Source organism: Apteryx mantelli, chromosome 13, assembly GCF_036417845.1.
Source record: "Apteryx mantelli isolate bAptMan1 chromosome 13, bAptMan1.hap1, whole genome shotgun sequence".
Classification (NCBI taxonomy): Eukaryota; Metazoa; Chordata; class Aves; order Apterygiformes; family Apterygidae; genus Apteryx; species Apteryx mantelli.
Genome location: NC_089990.1, coordinates 20,731,418 through 20,750,764, shown reverse-complemented (window position 1 = coordinate 20,750,764; position 19,347 = coordinate 20,731,418). Strand labels below are relative to the sequence as shown.

Sequence of the window (19,347 nt, the reverse complement as noted above, 5' to 3'; positions counted from 1 at the left end):
GCAATACATGCAGAAATCCAATCAGTGGCACGCGCCACTCAGATGTGCATCTGCCTTGCGTGTTTTGTAATCAAAAGTAGTTTAAATCAGAGGGGACAAGCCTATATCAACATATTTCATTTACACAGCTATGGAAGACATCATGTCACGTCCATTAATTTTTGTCCCAGTTCTGTTGTTAGGCATGCTCCTTTTCGACTGGTACTGAAACCATGTCATTGGCTATTTCCATGAAATTTTGGACTGTTATCCTACTGATTTGGCTTATTAAAGGTTACTTAATAGGAGAAAGTTTAAAAAAATAAAAAGTAGCAGACTTTTTTTGATTAAGAAACTTTTTCTATAAAGGAATTGGGCTTATTGCACCTTGAGGAAATTTGCAAGGCCACTGTTTGACTGTTAATGTCTCTCGTTTATTTATAGCAGTGGGAATATTTAAGCTGGTGCCAGTATGCATGTCAGTACTGCTGTTAATGATTAGAAAGAAATATTTGTATTGTGGATGTTAGATTTCTTGTAAAGATGCCATCTAATTGTGGACTGAGCTTATTCAGTTGGAGAACTGACAGACTTCCCTGTAAATATAATTCCCTGATGAAAGAAACTCAATGCATTACAAATTGCTACTCAGGCATTTGTTTATTCTTGACGTTTTCTCCTTTTTCTGTCCTTAAACTGTAATGTCTCATTCTTGGATGATGTTTTCATGCATTGCATCTCATTTAACTGTTGTTCACTTTTGGGTTCATTTCTTCAGTACATAACAAATTTTCTGTTTGACAGTGCTATAGAGTTTCTATTTGACTGCATCTTCTCAAACTAAAGACTGTTTCTTGAAGTGCTTGTACTTTCATCCAAGTGTGTGTGTGTGTGTGTGTTTTGTTCAAGGTTTATAAATACTCTGAATAGCTATTGCTTTAGATACTTGCACTGCTCTGAAAACTTGTAAAGATACCTGCATTGATGTTCCCTATGCTCCTAAGACTTTATTTGTTGCTCGTCTGTGCTGAAGTGTGACTTAAATACAGTAACCTGTTATTAAGCTTGTTTCTTTGGAGAAATGCCATTTGAAAGATTTTTTTTAAATAATAATAATATACAGTAAAAGGCTCATACTAATGCATGAGGAGTCGTGCACAAAAATAACTCTTCAGACTTTTTATGACTCAGTAATAAACCCTGGATAATAGAAGTTTATGGAAATCCTGAAAGACCATTAACCACTGTAATTATGTGACACTGCAGAAGCATTACCAGTGGGAGGAAATGATACGTACTTAAGAAAAAATTTGACAGTTGTTTTCCCTTCTACGTAGTAGTGACTTTGTGATCTCTTGTTGCTTACAGGGTTTTACAAACTGGAACAAAAGAGACTTTAACCAGTTTATTAAAGCTAATGAGAAATATGGACGTGATGATATAGACAATATTGCCCGTGAAGTGGAGGGAAAGTCACCTGAGGAAGTCATTGAGTATTCAGGTTTGTGGATATTTTGAAGTGTATGTCTTAAAATCCTGTGGTATTGCCATCATTTTTACTGTATTTTCTTTTAGCATTGCCAGATGTAGCATTTGGAAGTATATTTGAAGAATTAAAAAGTATCTGATGATTCCTTTTAGAAGACACAGTTCTGTTGAAAAGGTTAAATTTGCAGCATATACATGACTCTTCAATTGTCATTTTCTCTTTTAGTGAAAATTTAGAACATGACATAGTTAATTTACATTTGATGCTATGGTCTTTTGGAATCATGAAGTTGCCTCAAAGTGGCAATATACTTTATGCTACAAGTACTGGCTTCTAGCTGGTACTCTGTGCCTTTGTCTTTGGTATTTCTACAGTACTTATAATTTGTTCAGAATTCTTCCTATTTCATCCTTAGATTTAATTTTACTAAATTACTTCATTTTTTACATTGCAATGTTCTGCCTGTTGCTTAAAAAGGAGCAGCTGCACTAGAGTTCACTGCAATTTGTTGAATTTATTTTGGGTTGGCTAACAGATGTCACCCAAGAAGTCACAAATTATTAGTTTTTATACTTAGTACCTGTTGACCTTAAAGAGACAGCTAGCGAAAACTGAAATATGAGTATTTTGTGAGGCATGGTTTAATGCTACTGCTGGGCTACCAGTTCTAACTTTTTTCGCCATTGTTAAGACAAGCTATCCTTAAAAGTAGTTTTTTCTGGAGTTGTATCTGACACCATTAGGTTAATTATGTTGGACTTAAACTTTGTTACAGTTGTTGTTGAACTTTTAGTTAACTTTTAAAGACATTGAATAAAAGTCTGAGCAAGTTTGTTTTTTGGCTACTGCAGTAAACTGGAGAGTATTAGCAAATTTTTAAGATTTAATGGAACCACAGACTGCATTCCTCTTTTGATGAAGAGTGCTTTAACAGTGAAGAGTAAAGGAAAAGATTTTATTTTACAAGCTGTGTTTTTGCTTTTTTAGCTGTTTTCTGGGAACGTTGTAATGAACTGCAGGACATTGAGAGGATTATGGCTCAAATTGAACGAGGAGAAGCAAGAATTCAACGGAGGATCAGTATCAAGAAAGCACTTGATGCCAAAGTAATCATTTCAGGTTTTCTTGTTGATTTTACAGCTGACTTCTTCCTCTGCCTATCGTTACAGCTGCATCTGTCTTTCAAATCCTGTCAGAAAGGGAATAGTTGGGTGGGAATGTTACTGAAATATGGTAGCCGTATAAAAAGGTAATCTACACTAACACGTAATAAATCCTTGATGTAATGTTGTGTGTCTGATGGTCTGTATTCTTGTTTTGCATTCAGATTGCAAGGTATAAAGCACCTTTTCATCAGCTGCGTATTCAGTATGGAACAAACAAAGGCAAAAATTACACAGAAGAGGAAGACAGATTTTTGATATGCATGTTACACAAGATGGGCTTTGACAAAGAAAATGTGTATGAGGAACTAAGGCAGTGTGTGCGCAATGCTCCTCAGTTCAGATTTGACTGGTTTATCAAATCTAGAACTGCAATGGTAGGTATCAGTTACATGGGGCCAAGTTATTGTATGATGTATCTTGTCTCCTTTTTAAGCATCAGTATGTAAAATTTGGATATGTGCCAAGTCATGTGTGGAATCTAGGAAACATTCTGAAAAAAGAATTTTGGTCTTCATTTTCATTTGCTAATTTTTACTAGAATAAACTTTTCCCTTGGTACAGCAAACAATACTGCTGAAACACACAGATTAGAAAACCTGCCAAGCTGAAGTCCCATGTTATCCAAAAGAATTAATGTAAATTATAGACTATCCTTACAAATACGCCTGTTACTTTTATTGCAAACTAAAAACTTTACCAAAGAATGTATCTTAACATATGACTACTTTTCCAAATTATTGGACAATTTTGAAGACTGAAGACACCTGAAATATACACTTGGAGAGAAGAACAGCTTTTCTAATGTTAGTACTTAAAATTTAAAAACATAAGGAAATCTGCAGTGATTCATATAAGAGCTAATTATTTGAACAATTGGTTTAAAATGCACTTTTTAGTTGTGAATAAGGGTTATCATATGCAAGGGCTTAATTTTTTTTTCTGGAGCATTTGTTCACACTTAGAAAATATAATACAAGACTGATAAAGAAAACAAGTAGATCAATACTCTTCGTTTCAGCTCTGTTTTTCCCTCTCTCTTTCTGGAGAGCAGAGCCATTTTATTTGAATTTAGACATTAAGTGAGAAGTGTCAATACTAGCAGAAACTTTGGTGGCTGCAAATGGTAAGATAGGTAGGTAACAACCTGAGAATGAGACTCTCTTAATGACACTGTTAGCTCAGCTCTGGAGTCTTTGCTCAGATCTCCCCCGATTCAGTTCCACTTTTTTGTCTGAGTAAAACTTGCAAGTTTTGTGCACCTTGTATTAAAGACACGCGGGCACACACAGGCACATGCATGTGTACATGCACATACTTATATGGGAAAAATATACTTCTAACTTTTTTTAATACATGAAATAACTCTCTCTTACTTGGAATGAGTGTGAGCTGGAACAACTTTATTTGTCTGTTTGAATACAAAGCGCTCTTGGGGATAGCTGATAGAAAAGAATGGAGCACGTTGTCCCTTATGCGACTGTCCTAGATTTTTCCCATTGCCTTATAAGCAAATTGCTAGTTAACTGCTACATTGTGATCACTTAACTTAAATGCCATTTTGTATACAAACCTGGATTTTTTTTTAAAATAAGTTAGTCCAGTAGCTGCAGAACCACTGTGCATTATTCTTCATTCCCTTGTTCGTTCACCAACCTCAGGATTTGTTTATAAAATGTTCTGAATTCTGGGTACTTGTACAAAGAATAAATTATATATAAGATAAAATATTTAGAATGTTTTTTTGAACAGGTGGGAATATTTGCTTTTTCCAGTGTTACTTATGATTATGCAATACGATTTGTACTTCACATTCTAGCAATTGAAGTATTTCTGGATAGACAGCAGTTCCCCCTTAATTAATAAGAGTTACAGGTTTTACTTGCTAAGATGTCTGTTTGAAGAAATACTGGATTATAAAACTATGACCCTAAAGAGAGAGAGCTCCAATATTTAGTCTATGACTAAGTTACTTTTAAGCTGTCTGCAGAGGAATCCATTTAAATAATAAAAATGGATACTAGAAATTAAAAGCATAGATCAATATTTAATATTAGATTGTATATTTAGGTAAGAGGTAGAGTTAAAATTTCTGTTCTTACTATCTGGATCTTGCAAATCCTTATATTCAGTAAAAAAGTGGTATGCAAATACAAAGAATATAAATAATGGATAAAGTAATCTTATTTCCAACACGCATTAACTTTTCTTAATTGTTTTAAAATGTCATGATATGATATAGGTTCGGCATTTATAAATGCCAATAATGGATGTATTTTATGCATACAAGTATCCTGACATTTGTGGAAGTATTAATTTCTATGTGGGTCCATTTTGCACTAGCTTTATAATATCTCTTCTGGAGAAACTTGCTGAAAAGTTGTTTGACACCAAGAATAATTGAACCAAGTATAAATACAAATCTTTATAAAAGGATAAATAGTATGTTTAGTGGAAGTGGATAAAAAACCTTTCCTGGAACACTTAAATCACATGTGATCTCAAATTACTGTTTATTGCATTCAAACTTAAACATAGAAAGGGCAGCTTAATTCTGAAAGGGACTGTTATCAAGCTCTCCAAGAAAACTGTGTGTTTTGCTAACCACTAGATGTCCCTTGAACTCCATATAAATAGCTAATTTTTCTTCCATCTTTTTTCTGTTTTTCTTCTTCTGAAGATTTCTTTTAGAAAACAAAAATAAATTAGGTTTCACTTCTTTGTTCCAAAAACAGATGGTTTACCCTAAAATATAAATTTTCAAAGACATTGAGACCACCTAAAATTGTATTATTTTTTTTTTTCAGCTGGGCACGGAGACTTAAGTGTTTAAGTTTAGCTATTATTGTTCTTTTATTTCTGTCCATGCAGGAGGAATGCATAATATCATGGCAGTATTGAATTCTATATCTCTTTTCTGAAGCCATAGTTTACGCATATGCTCTTTACCTTTCTGCAAGCCCAACCCCAGTCTAAGAGAACTGACTCCTTTGTAAATACAAGAATGTGCACACCTGTCTACCCAGCTTCAGACTGAGTATCTCTTTCACTCTCAAGTCAGCTTCTCTGCCTTCAGTCATGCGGAAGGTGATGGTTCAGTGCTCCCATCTTATTTATTGCCATACTAGTCTTTATAGCTATGAAGTGGGGAGCAAAATATATCTTATCTCTTTCCATCCTAAAGAGAACTATCAGGCTACACTGAAGGAAAACTCAACTCTAAAGGTGCAAGGTATTTTAAGCTCTAAGTCTAAGTGTATTTTTATAGTACTAAAATGAGATGGATTAGTCCATATTGAAGTTTCAGTAGTTCAAGACAGAATTTATCATGTAGATTCTTACTCTCTATGATAGTGGGTGTAGCAGAAACCTACCTGCATGTCAAGTTTTCCTGTCTACTGCTTCTGGAATTCTCTTGAGAAAATTGTTGTTATGAGTCCTCTGTCCGCAGCATGTTGTGCTGGAGTAGTAGTCCATCTGGATAGTCTAGGGATGAACCTGTACGTTTTATTGTAATACATATATGTATTTATGCAAATATTTTTCTCCAGGAAGTAAGGCAATCTTTCTTAGTGTCTCAGGCAATGGCTGAAGGATATTTGCTATTTCCTCTCTGATAATTGTCTTGAATTTAACATAAACCAGTACTAGAAAAGATCTAGCTCGTTGTTATACAACAGATCGTCATCAATCTTTACCTACAGCTCCTAAGTCCTTCAGTGTAATGTATACAAATCTAAATGATGGGAAATGCTTTTGACATACTGGTGATCATCTTCCTGCTTGTATCTCTTACTCTTTATCATCTCTGTCTCTAGAGAGTAAGCCTTTGTGGTAGAGGCTGTCCCTTTTTTTTGTTTGGGGATAAAATGCATGCTGGGATGGCTATCACCCAAGTTTTCCCAGACATGTTGCCTTTTCATCCAAAAACTGTAGCTTGGGTGAAGTTTGAGGGGTTTTATTGGCTGAAGCGGTTGAAGTGAGAGCACTTTAACTTCAGCAAGGCTGTCGTGTTCTGGGGCAGCAGCATGGGGCCATGACTTATGGTTGTACTTGTATTGGAGAGTGAGAGATTGCTTTTACATGGATATGATAGAATGACTCATTATAATGATCGGTTTGCAAACCTTCATGTAAGAGAATGTAAGCTTTCCAGCAGGGAGTTGTAAGGAAAAACATGTCCCAAAGGATGATTTGAGTGTGTTTTCCACGGTAAAGGAAATTCTTGTGGTTGTAGGATTATCTGTGTCCATTCTGGATTGCAGAGCTGTCATCCAAGGCTGTGAGCCCCATTTGTAGAAGAATCTGCAGAAACCATAAAACTTAAAGAACATGGTTAGACTTGAGAGCATTAACAACTTACAGATGAGTCATATGCTTGACTGTCAGAATGCTCAGGATCAAGAAAGCATGTACACTGCATCGTTTTCCATCATATGACATGATGGCTGAGGCAATATGCAGGTTACAGATGCTGAGAAAATGTAGACTAATTTCTGGGCAAAAAGGTCACCAATTCACTTCCCTGCAAATTTGCCAGTTGTAGGCTAAGATTTATGCTACTAAGTAATTCTAGAAGCTTGTGATTCAAAAAATATTTCAGCGACTGCAGTAGATAGAATGCTCTTTTTTAGCTGCTTTTTTTCCTTCAGAAGAAAGCTTCCTCCTTTGAGTTGGAAGGAAAAGTCCACAGAATCTCTGTTCTTAATATACATAAGCTCGCTGAATCGTAATGAGTACTACTATATATCGATCAGGAACTTTTTTTGAGATAGGGTAACAAGACAACCCCCAAGGCAAATGGTTATTATTAACCAAGCAAATAGTTATTACTAACTGCAATACAAATAATGTTATGGTTGTATTGGAATTTTTTAATCTATAAATGACATTTTTGTAATTTAAAGCTTGATCACTTTCAGATGACTAGGAAATCTTGCTGCTAAAAAACATTTATGGCCTATAGTGTTTTTGGTGGTTTTTTTGACTGAAAATGCAACAGTGACTTCAAAGTTTAAGACTAGATAGATTTTTGCCGGTTTGGAGTTCTACGGTGTCTTGTGCCATCACAAAATCTAGTCTGTGTGCCACAGCAAAATATTGCTTAAGATGGCTTTGATTCCTTTTCTCTCTGCTTTAAAGATGTGTCCAAAGATGACTTCTCCTAAAATCTAGTGTAATATTCTGGGAGGTGGTATATTATGTGCTTCATCTAAACATGATGAAAGATCTGATCAGTCTTTGGCACCTAGAGACAGTCCTGAAAAAACCTTGTCAGGAAGTTGAAATATTTCAGTAAAGGTTGTATTTTTCTCTAGTTAAAGAAATGGTTAAACTAAGGTGTTTTTAAACATTGTGAAGAAAGATGTACAATAACTAAGTTAATCTTATTAGTACATGGATGTTGAACACTTTCTGGAAAAAAAAGTGTTTTGAAATCCAAGAACTTCAAATGTGTTCATGTAAATAAGAGAGTACGTATGATTTATTCTTTGCTAGAGAATTTGATGTTTTCTGTTTCCTCAGGAGTTTCAGAGACGCTGCAATACTCTCATATCACTAATTGAAAAAGAAAATATGGAAATTGAGGAAAAAGAAAGAGCTGAGAAGAAGAAGAGAGGAGCAAAGGTTCCAGCAGTATGTTTAGCAACACTTACTTTTCAGTGGGGCAGAATTCAATTATATTTTGTTTAAAAAACGAAAAATAAGAAAACTTTAGCCACTGATTGTTTTAGTACAAGCCATTGGTTGAGAGATTAAACTGAAATGTTTAGATTGTAGGTAGGAATTCCTGATTTTGTAGGATTTTAGAGCCAATTTATTTACTTGAGAAGAGAGGTTTTTATGTAAGTAGCACTGAGACTCTGCTTAAGAAAACATATTGTTCTACACTCTTTTGACCTGGGTGTTTCTATGATACGTTGGATGTGTCTTTAATCTGATTGTTATTTCTCCACTACATAGTAGTCCCTGGAGGAAGAAATGATAAGTGCTTCTTTTCTTATTTTAAAAAATTATCATCTTTAGAACAACAGTACACAAAACAAGGTCCTGATCTTGTCATCCAATTAATGGTATATGGTACCTGTGCTATTAAGACCATGTAATGCAGGACTTGAAGAAAACAAAGGGTAGCGGAATTGAGTGTTTCGGTCTAGGATTTTTGTTTGCCCTTCCTTTACGTACTACAAAGCTGAATTGAAATACATAATATATTAGGGTCACTTATCTTCATTTTGAATGGTTAGTCATGTACTTCAGTAATATGTTGTATAATGCCACCATTTGACTGAACTTATAAAAAAGTTTTTCTTCTTTTTAGTCACAGAAGAGAAAAGCAGATTTGGCGACGGAGAGCTCTGGGAAAAAAGATGCTAAGAAAGTGAAGTCGTGAGCCTGAAAACTGAATGCTAGATATAAAAACTGCCATTTTCTTCTCTCCATCTACAAGTATTAATTGCCAACTTCTTTGTATTCATGGTACTCTCCCCCAAATCCCATGGTTTAATTTTGCAAATTTTGTATATTTTACAATGCCTTTCTTTACTTAAAATGTGTAGCTTTATATTTTATGCATTCCAGTATTTTTGTGTACTGTATTTTGTGAATTTCATGTCTTCAGCAAAATTCACTCAGTCCTTGTTTTTTTTGAAGCTTGTGCTGAGGTTTTAGCTTTTATATGTTTTATATGCTGCTGCTTTGAAAGAAAACCTAGATTCTATAGCTGTATTATTGTTGTTTCATATTTTAAATTTATATGGCTGTGGGAAAATAAATTGAATTAAAGTTATTTGAAGAGAAATACTTCACCTGTGTTTTCCCTCCCCTCTCTCCATTTTCTGCATAGCTTTGCTTTAGAATGTGTGTTAAGGTTTGTATAATTGTGCCTTCATCATTGATCAAGTTTGTTTTCAGAAGAGTACAGAGGATCAGGAGCATGATGGAACAAAAAATCTAATTAGACTGACATTCTTGTTTGCTGTCAGATGCAAATTGACATTTTTTTTCCAAAACTATTCAGAAGGAAAGCCAGCAAATAATTATACGTACTTTTTCTTTCTTGACATTGGTTTCTGCTGGGCTGCATATATGCTTAAATACAGGATGAGGTGTTTTTCTGAATGACCTCTAGAAGAAACCTTTTTTGTGTTGTTTTGTTTTGAATTTTTTTGTTTTTAATATAAAAAGGTGTAATGAACTGAGGTTTAATAAACCTAGTAGGCTGAAGTATTCCCCTAACAGCTTGCTTTTTTTTTTTTTCTTTAAGTAACAAAGTAATTCGTCTGCTGGTTAGTAGGCTGCTCAGCTATGCTGCCTTGTGCTAAAAGATCTTGGTTGCTTAAATTATTTCTGCTAACTTTTTGCTTTTACCTTTGATTCAACACGTCAGTCAGAAGCAATGGGGATATGTTATGGAGTGCTCCTTTTTAGTATTTCTATTTTAATGAATGGATGAAAGTGCTGGATGTACCTTATTTTGACTTTGCAGGAGTGGCCTTTTATTAAGGCGTTCATAGTTTCTGGTCACCTTGGAGTCTCTGCCCTTCCCAGATCAGTGGAACAATGACTGTGGCATCTAATGTTTTACTTTAATCTTCTGTCTCTGATCTGGTGTTTAGTATGGACCTTGCTACAGTGAGACATGCCCTCGTAATGTCAAGTCTAGATTAATGCAGCGTGCTTTTACATGGCACTTGCCTTGAAGACTTGTACGTTTCTCCTAGTGCAGTCTGCTTCCTTCTTGAGTGCTTTGAGATGATAAAACACTTTGTGTTTCATGCTTTGCGTTGCCTACCTGCTTCTTTATTTGTAAAATTTGTAAAAAGAGCTTTGGAAAGCTCTTGAGTTTTAGGACCCAGTTCTCTCCATATGCTTTTGTGGCAATTAAAATCTATTGGAATGTCTTTTACGTTTTCTGGAATTAATCTCTTTAAGCTTAATGATGAGTAATTTCCAGCCTTTCTTGATGGTCCGAGTTTAAGGTTTGGGGTAGAATGGGTGTGATTATTTGTTTAAGCTTTTTGCAAGATAACTGATTTTTGTATTTTGGAGTGAAGCTTTCATCTGGGGACCAAGTTACTAATTATTTGTACTGGCCTTTTTATTTGCAATACTTGTAGTTTAAAAAAGGGTTTTCATCTAGAGAGCTGAGACTAATAGATGTAATGATTGGGACAGCTTTCAGATGAAGGTTACTGATGGGTGTTGATATATACTTTTAAATGACTATAACCCAGAGGGATACGTGTGCTCAAAGAAGGAGGGTGTCTTTTCAAATAATATTTTTGATATTGGAGTGGTTGACATCCTCTTTTTTCTTGGGGGAAGGAGATCTAGTGTAGTTACACGGGCTGGGAAAAGGCTGCATAGCTACATACAGATAATCACAAATCCTGGAGCATTGCTTTTAACAGAGAGAGAAAGATGCCTTACTTACATTTGCTTTTCAGCTCCCATGTCATTCAGTAACTTTATAACCTGAACTTACAAAAGCGAGTAAAAAGAGGGAAATAAAGGCCTGAAGAGCCAATTGAATTTTTGTTGAATTACATGGCTACATCTAGGTCTTATTCCATTGCTCCTATTTAGCATAATTGGGTGAATATTTTAATGCTTTCAGTCTCAAAATAAGTGTATTCTGTTTTTTCTGTTTATTGCAAATTAGCTTTGTTTCACTTGCATGTTCTTGTGTATCCAGTTTCTCTGTGTATTATTATTTGCAAAGTATATGGGAATGTTAGAATGGTAATATCTCAACTTGTCCTTTTATGCAGATTTCTTGGTTTCACTTACCATTTGAGGTTCTGTTCACTTTTCTCCTCCTTCAGTGACATGATATACTAGCTATATAGCAAAAGATCATGCAATTGTTCTTTGAGATATTATCCTCTCGATCAGACAGCTTCTCTGAAGAGTGATAGATGCTCCCAGGAACTATTTGTTATCTCTTATAGTCTGTAGTTTCTGGTTAAACTAAATGTGCTGTTGAACAGCAGTCCTTGAGAGCACTTGTGTACTATATACTAGTTCCTCAGCATAGTGAATCTTCCCATCCATCACGTCCCACAGTGATAAATAAAGAAAATTGCAACAGCTGCTGGTCAGGATTAAAGTAAAATGGATCTTTCTTTTCCTTTTTCTTTCTTGTAATTGAAGAAGTACACAGAGCATGTGCCTAGCAGCATCGAAATGTTATGCTGCTGTGACTCAAAATTAGACAGACTGAAATAAAGAAATCTTCCTACTTTTAACTACTATTTTCTTAGATAAGGAATGCTGTTTGTAAGAGATTTGTAAGCATTGAATGTAATGTGATACAAAGAACTTTGGAAAGTTCTGGGCCTTTAGACAACTCAGTGGGTGCCAAACAAATTGTATGATCTGGTGTCACAAAAAGTTTAGAAATAATTTCAGGTCTCCTTTTGAGTAGACAACTGAAATTTAATTATGTTGGTTTAGCGTCAGAGTTGAAGAAAGAAAAAGTGCAGCATCCATTCAGCACCGTTCACAGGTCAGGCAGCGCACGTAACAGATACAGGGAGAGGTCACACAGCTCCTGTGTGGGTTTTTTTCCCCTTTCACACAGTCACTGGTTTCAAATTATGAATCCTTTATTTCTGGGCTAGATCTGATGTTAGCGATGATGATGATAAAGTCATACAGCTGACCATCTTCATTATTTTGTTTAATTTCAATTTATTATAATGACATAGAGAAGAAATGAAACTCTCTCTCCTTGCTGATGATAACCCATCTTTAGACACTACTTGCAAAAGTACTATGCTAAAATACTACTTTACTATCCTAAAATATCAATTAAGAATTTGTTCTTGTAAATTAGCATTGCTTGTTTGATTTAGTGATAATGCTGATTATGGATTTTAAAAAATCCAATTTTCTCTCTGAGATTGTAAGTGAGGGATACAGTATATGGAAACCGATCCGAATCTTTCCAAATATCTGATGGAAGTAACTTGTGTTACACAGTTCCTGCAGCCCCTTCAGGTCCTGCTGTGCACTGCCAGGATCCGCAGTCTATCCGCAGGGTACACAGGCACCCTCTGTGCACACCTCCTGCCCAAGTTCAGTGGGAAGATTAAGGATGTTCAGTGGTCACAAAGTAATTCCAAAGCTAAAAATTAGGTAGGCCTTACAGGTTGGAAAAGCGCATGGAATTTGCAGCCAGAAGTGTTTATGGAAATACAAAATGACAGATGCTTGGTGCAGACATGGAAGGAACTGATTGCTGGAGTCTGATCTGGGTAAGATACTGAAGCTAGGCAGTAGTTACATTTCACGTAAGTTTATCTACTCCATGTACTTAGCTTCAAGCATGTATGTAAATACTTTGTTGCGTCAAAGTTACAATGTTTGATATATTCCTTTCTGCAAAAAGTTAAACTTGGTTCGCATATTTTGAAGTGTAATGTATTCCCTTTCAATTGCATTTGCATGATGTCCATCCTTTCATACTAGCCTTAATAGGAGTAATATTTGCTGCCTCAAAGATATGTCTACATAGTGTTGTTGAAGGATAACTTCTGAACTTTTTCAAATTCAGAATTGTTTCTTTAGTTGTACATACATGAAAATAAAAATTAATATGAACCTTAAATCTTCTGGTAACCACACTTCTGGTACAGATGGGCCCATGCGCTTGAAATCAAATGATCTTTTGAACAGTATTGTTTTAGTTGCTCTTGTTTGCTTTCAGGCTATTGTAGCTGGACAGTATTGGGAGGTGGCTGCCCCACATCTGCTTTCAATCTTTCCTATTTCCTGTAATCTAAAATAAGATGCTAGTAGTGCCTGTATTTTTGTGACAGCCTTACTTGTGTTGTCTCTTTGTATGATATATTAATACAGTGTATGTTGATGCTATATTAAAGTATATTACTGTTTTTCTGTTATTCCATACTTCTGGTGTGTTACTGAAATAAAGGAGATAGACTGGTAGGGACCAGGAATTTGCCCTTGCAACTGGCCCTGTTGATCACTAGCAGGCATGGTAAGTATTTATTCTGCTTGGAGAGGTGCATGTCCTAAAGGAGTGCTCAGTTCACCCCTTTTTCCTGGGAAGACCCATTAGAAAAAGGAGAGACAGCTGGAGAAATCCAGGCTTGTATCTCTTGCCCCCTAAGGAGCCCAGGAAGACCAGTTCATCCTGGCACTGGTTGGTAGCAATTCTATTTCCTTCACAGTGACTTTTGGCGGACTTCATTCTTTCCCAGATGAGGCACCTAGAGCTGGAATACAGATGTGGATCACCTTACTGTGTCCCCAGTTACAGGACAAAACAATTTGTATGTTCAGTACAAGAATGAAGCTAAACTAAACTATCTTCCAGAGAGCTTGACACTGAACAGACAGCTGAAACTGATAGTCTTCCTAAATAACCTTTCTAGAGGATGATCCCATAGCTAGTTTCTATTTCTTATGTATTCTCTGTGGCTGTCTCGTGGCACTAAGGCCTACTGTTTCCAAAATCTTTGTGGAAGCAGTACCTGCCAACTCTTCTGGAGAAGCCGCTCTATCCAAACATCACGGTTTTTCCTGTCTGAGATCTACGCAGTAGTTTCTCCCTTTGAAGGGTCTGAGATGCTTAGGGTAGATCTACACCATGTAATGGAATGACATCCAGTGATAAATCATAAACTGATTTAATAAATAGTTTATTTAATGCTAACAAACATTAAAAAGACTGACTTGGGAAGTATCAGTTTATGATTTAAAGGGAGGATTTTACTAGAATGACTGTCACTCTCTCTACTAAGGCAGTTTTGGTCGTTTTGTGACCCACGCTTGTATCAGCAGTGTGCAGATGTTTCCGTCTGGGCACAGGGAATGCCTTTACGGGGCTCTCCCCGTATGCAGAGGAGCCAGAGAAACTGGATGCTTCATATCCATATGAATATTCATATGCTTTAGATATGGATGGCCAACTGCAGAGCATTGCTCTCTAAATATGCCTCTTACAAGGCTGTAAGTCCACTATCCCAGACCAAATATCTGGAGAAAAGTATGGGGGACGGAGACTCATGGCAAGGGGACAACCCTGGCTGCAATCTTAGGGATGGTGTGAACTGCAGTGGAATTTGGTCTTGTCACGTGACGTTGCTCATAGCTGTGAGCACACAGGGCTCTGAGGCCGGCCAGGCACTACAGACTGGTTCTTTTCCCTTTTTCAGGGAACAGACCTTTTTATTTCTGCATGGCAGTTTCTTGCCTTAAGAAAACAGGGAGGTAAGTCACCTTTATTTGTCTTCTCTGTTGTTAATTAGGTAGATGCTGCTGGAGACCACAAAATTTTAAATTCCACTCAAGACTGTCATAAATTGCATTTCCGATGTGCTGTCTTTCTCCAGCGAGGCCACTTCTCAGCGAGGGTTGGGAGTCCGGTACAGCTGCTGTTACATCTCTTTCCCTAGAACTGTAGCATTCGTGTTTTCTTAAAGGCCGTTCAGGTGCTCTTCTCAAGTTTCAGATGCGTTTATTCTCACGTCTTCATTCTTTCAGGATTAAAATAATCATAAGGACCACAGTGCATAAATTAATAAAACTGTAGTTGAGATTCTGGTGCAGATAGTCCAAACTCTGCTGTGCACGGATTGGTTTTGAATTTCGTGAAGCTTTTACAAACTTCCAAGAGTATGTCCATGCTGTAAATGATCAGCCCTCACTTCTAAATAAACATAGGTTTGCAATTTGTTCAAGCAATGACTCCATTATAATTTGGGATCCTTGAAGAAAAAATGGCTCTTGTAAATTTTTAATTGCCATTCACCTTGAGGAACTGGTTACAAAACATTGTTGTCTTATAGTAAATTCAGCAACATAGTAAATAACTATATTGGTAAGCCATAAACTTTCTTTTCATATTTATTATCTGTATGTCAATAGCTGTTTCTTATATGTACATATGGATAAAATAGCTTCCCTTTAACTAATGCGTTGTTAGATGAACTCACATACCGTGGCAGTAGGCATGGGAAGAGCATAGAAAACAGAAGTTTGTTTTTCAGCTCTTCACTGATACAGTGTCTTATTTTTTATTTAGTCAAAATATCTGAATAGCTATCGCACGGGAAGTGCTCTTGTCCTCTTTTGAAGGGAGTAGTTTCTCAGTAGAGATTTGGTGACACCTTTCATAGACCAACGCTTTCTTAGTTGAATATTTTAATATAGTTCAATTAATTGGGGGCCTAACTCAACAGGCTGGTGCCTGTATTAATTTCTTTGACACAGTGGTATCTAATGAGAGCTCGTATTAGGTACCTGGTTTAGGTGATGCCACTGAGCAGGTAGGTGTTTCCCAGCTTAATTTCCAGGTGTTTGTGTTTGACTTTAAAGACAGTGTTTCAGCTGGGTGTTTTGTACTGCTCCATCTTGGGGTTATGTGCAATGTCCCCTCTCCGTAAGGTCTCTTAGGAAGGGACCTTGCTAGATTAGAAAGAAGGAGACACAAAGATGGACACCAGTGTGGTCGCAGGGCTGTCCCTGCCTGTTCTGCACAGGGGGCCCCACGGTAAATAAAACAGATAGATGATGTTTAATAAAAACAGAGCTATTGGTTGAGAGGAAGCCTCTAGGCTCTGAAATGCACCTTACCATGAATAAAATTGTTTGAATGCACATGTGGAAAAGGTACAAGAAATTTCTTTTGTTTAAAAATCAAGCCTGCAGACTCAACAGTTTCTTTTCATGTTCAAAAGAAATTTAATTTTAGCTTTTTGTGATATTCATTGATAATTAACTGCTATGTGCACTATATCTTATTATTCTACAGGCCTGAAGATTTTCTGCTGGAAACAAAAGGAAAATCAATTTCAACAAATTCAGTTGTTGCCTTCTTATTAGGTTACGGTACTCAATGTAAATTCTGTTTTGAATTTATGTTGCCGATCAATAGGCGCAATTATTGATTTGGGACATGTGAGCTAAAAAGTGAGCAAGTTTTTGACTTTGTTTTGATAACGTGAAAACACATCATAAAGTTTATTGAGCTGCAAGGTATTTCGCAGTGAGCCTGAGGCAGACTCAGGACCTCAAGGATGACGCTAGTGTGTCTAGCTTGTGGGTGGCGATAGGGTTTCCTTGGACCGCTGCCCGGCACCGTCCCCTTTCGGAGGGCTGTTTCGAGCCCCGGGGCGTGAGGGTCGGCGCGTGGGCACCGTGGGGGCCTGCTTCCCTCCTGCTCCTCCGTGGGAGCGGCTGGGAAGCGGGAAGTCGTCCTGTGTTCGATGCTGTCGCCTCTGGCGGGCGTTTTGTGTAGCTTTGCTCAAAGCGCTCCGTTCGCAGGCACTGGCAGAGCCGCGGCCGTGCCGCGCCGGCCGGGAGGCGCCGGGCCAGGCGTCCTGCACCGAGGGCTGGACGCGTGTTGAATGCCGGCTGTCCGAACGTGCTCAGAAAGTCTTGCTCAGTGGGGGAAACTAGAAGTGACATGGAATTAGTAACACCTTCTGCTAACACATGGGGAGTTATTCTATTTTTTCCCTCTGGATTGGAATTAAAACACTGCACCCTGAATTCTTCCAGGATTTTTAAGTGGCCGTGGGATCCCTGTTCGCAGCCAGATGTCCGTGTTGCCGCCGATCGCAGCACCCCATGTGCCACCAAAAGTGCGGCTGCTTTGGTGAAAACTTGATTCCTGCATCTCCTTGGGAAGGCTGTAAAGTGCCGCTGGGTGACTGCTCCGGGGCAGAGGGCATCAAAGAAGCAAGCTTCAACCTGCCGGGTGCCCTGGGACCACCGAACCTGCTTTGGGAGGGCACCGAAGCTGCCGAGCCCGGCCCGCCGCAGCGGAGGAGAGCCTGGCAGAGCCTGCCTCGCCGCTCGCGCAGCGCGGTGAGTCCGTCCTGCCCTGCAGCTTGCTGAGGCCCCGCTGGCGGAGCGCGCTCCTGCTTTTTGCTGCATTGCTGCTGGATGCAGAAAGGTGCCCAGGACCTGAGATCAGCCCCACTGCCAGGTTGTCTGCATGCTTAATTTGTTTTTGGTTTAACAAGCTTCGAGACCTTCATTTGAGGGTGGCTATAGAAATTATAGTTCTCATTGGGAATTAGTTATAGTAATAAAAATTGAGAAATTACAGAATTTTTACTGCTTTCATGGATTTGGGTCACTGCTTTTAAAAATAGAGCCAAAAGCAAGGAGAAGAGTTGATTGAGGACATAGTACCCTTGATCAAATGGAGGCAGAGCCCAGCTGGCAGGAAACCTATTACAATGAGAGACAAAATAAGACAGTGAGTTTTGTCGGATGGGGACCATGTTCCTGCTGCAGATCAGAGGATTCGCATCAATCACAGCAGCAGCCACCGCAGGTTATAAATAGGAGGTCCTGGGCAAAGACCCTAGTTTGTGTCTGTATCTCAGATAGAAATAGATACAGGTACCTTCTCAAAGAGCCAATGATATCAAAAGTTAAAGCGTATGTGACCTGATCTATCAAAATTTTGAGCTTGGTAGATGTTTTACCTGTTTAAGCCAATCTGAGGTGGTATCTCTAAGGGTGACTATATCTTCAAAATGGGAAAATGAAGGCAGGATACTATTCCAGTTAACTATTCCCCTAATAGCCATCTAGGAGAAAAGAACCCATGTAATTTTTTTGTATGAATTTTTGCTGCCAGTTTCTGGCTGCAGCAAAACGATGACATTTATGTGTGAAGTCAGAGTCCTTTCCTGCTCTGTGCTGGTGGACGGGACGAGCGCTTCCCTCGGGGTCTTTGGCGGTACTTGAGGTCTGGGCTCTCCTTGGTCATGCTGCGCTGCTCCGCAGCTGCGACCGCCTCTTGCCCCAGCCAAGCCGCATCCGCAGCGCCCACGGCCTCGCTCCGGGCTGCAGCCTTGGCCACGTTGCGGCGGGAACCCCACGAGCTAACCAGTTCCTCTCTATTGCAAACACCGCTCGTTTGGCGGGCACGCTCTGCCCATCATTTGTATTTGTTAAAGACAGAACTTGCTCCTCTGGGTACCAAGCCACTTATACTTTTTCTTTTTTTCTTTTTTTCTTTTTTTGGCTGTCAAAAGCAAAACCATTGGTGAAATCAAGCAGTTTGTCAGGTGGCTTGACAGGCGTTCCCCCGGTAAGGCCTCACAGAAAAAGCCACATTCTGCCTTTACTATTGGGCTATATTGTCACTCGGTTTCCTAGCTGACTGAATACTCGGATGATGACTCCCAGAATGGCTTTATTTTGCATATTCATACAACTCAGACCATGCAAAGAAGCTAATTTTTATGCCTGTGTATCTTTTTGGCCAGCGTGTGCTGCAGAATCTCCTCTGCCAACCTGCAGAGATGACGGGTTATTGTAGCCCACGGCTGCAAAGCTGTTGCTTTCTTAACCCAGGTAATAGCTGCTCCTGCGCCTGGCGACGGGGCACTCGGGTTCCTGGCTGAAATCTCTGTGCCGCTCGGGAAGCGGGAGCAACATCTGCTCCTCAAGAGAAGCGGCTGGCAACAATTTCTTGTTGGTTTCATCAGAATGAAATAAAACCGATGTTTCAGAGTCAAAATGATTCTTAAAATTCTTCCTCATGTGGTGGAAAGGGCAGGTATATTTATTTTTAAGTTGGTAACTTTTTTAACTTCGGAGAGTGCTGTGGGCCCCCACAGCAAGGCACCGAGGCAAGGGCAGCGGTGAGGATCGAGCTGGAAAAGCACCTTTTTGCTTCAGCCTTGCGGACAAGCCAAGGAGCTGCGTCAGCCCAGGCCC

At 38.4% G+C, this 19,347-nt stretch overlaps 1 protein-coding gene across 2 annotated transcripts in view; it reads left to right on the top strand.

Moving 5' to 3' along the window:
* SMARCA1 (SWI/SNF related, matrix associated, actin dependent regulator of chromatin, subfamily a, member 1) overlaps positions 1-13,541 on the top strand; it is a 39,303-nt gene extending 25,762 nt beyond the window's left edge. For both annotated transcript variants that reach the window (XM_067304284.1, XM_067304285.1), the window contains exons 20-24: positions 1,348-1,480; positions 2,456-2,574; positions 2,796-3,008; positions 8,158-8,268; positions 8,954-13,541. In XM_067304284.1, coding sequence (XP_067160385.1) covers positions 1,348-1,480; positions 2,456-2,574; positions 2,796-3,008; positions 8,158-8,268; positions 8,954-9,025 — 648 coding nt within the window. In that variant the 3' untranslated portion in view covers positions 9,026-13,541. The remainder of the gene's footprint in view (positions 1-1,347; positions 1,481-2,455; positions 2,575-2,795; positions 3,009-8,157; positions 8,269-8,953) is intronic.
* The last annotated feature ends 5,806 nt before the right edge of the window (positions 13,542-19,347 follow it).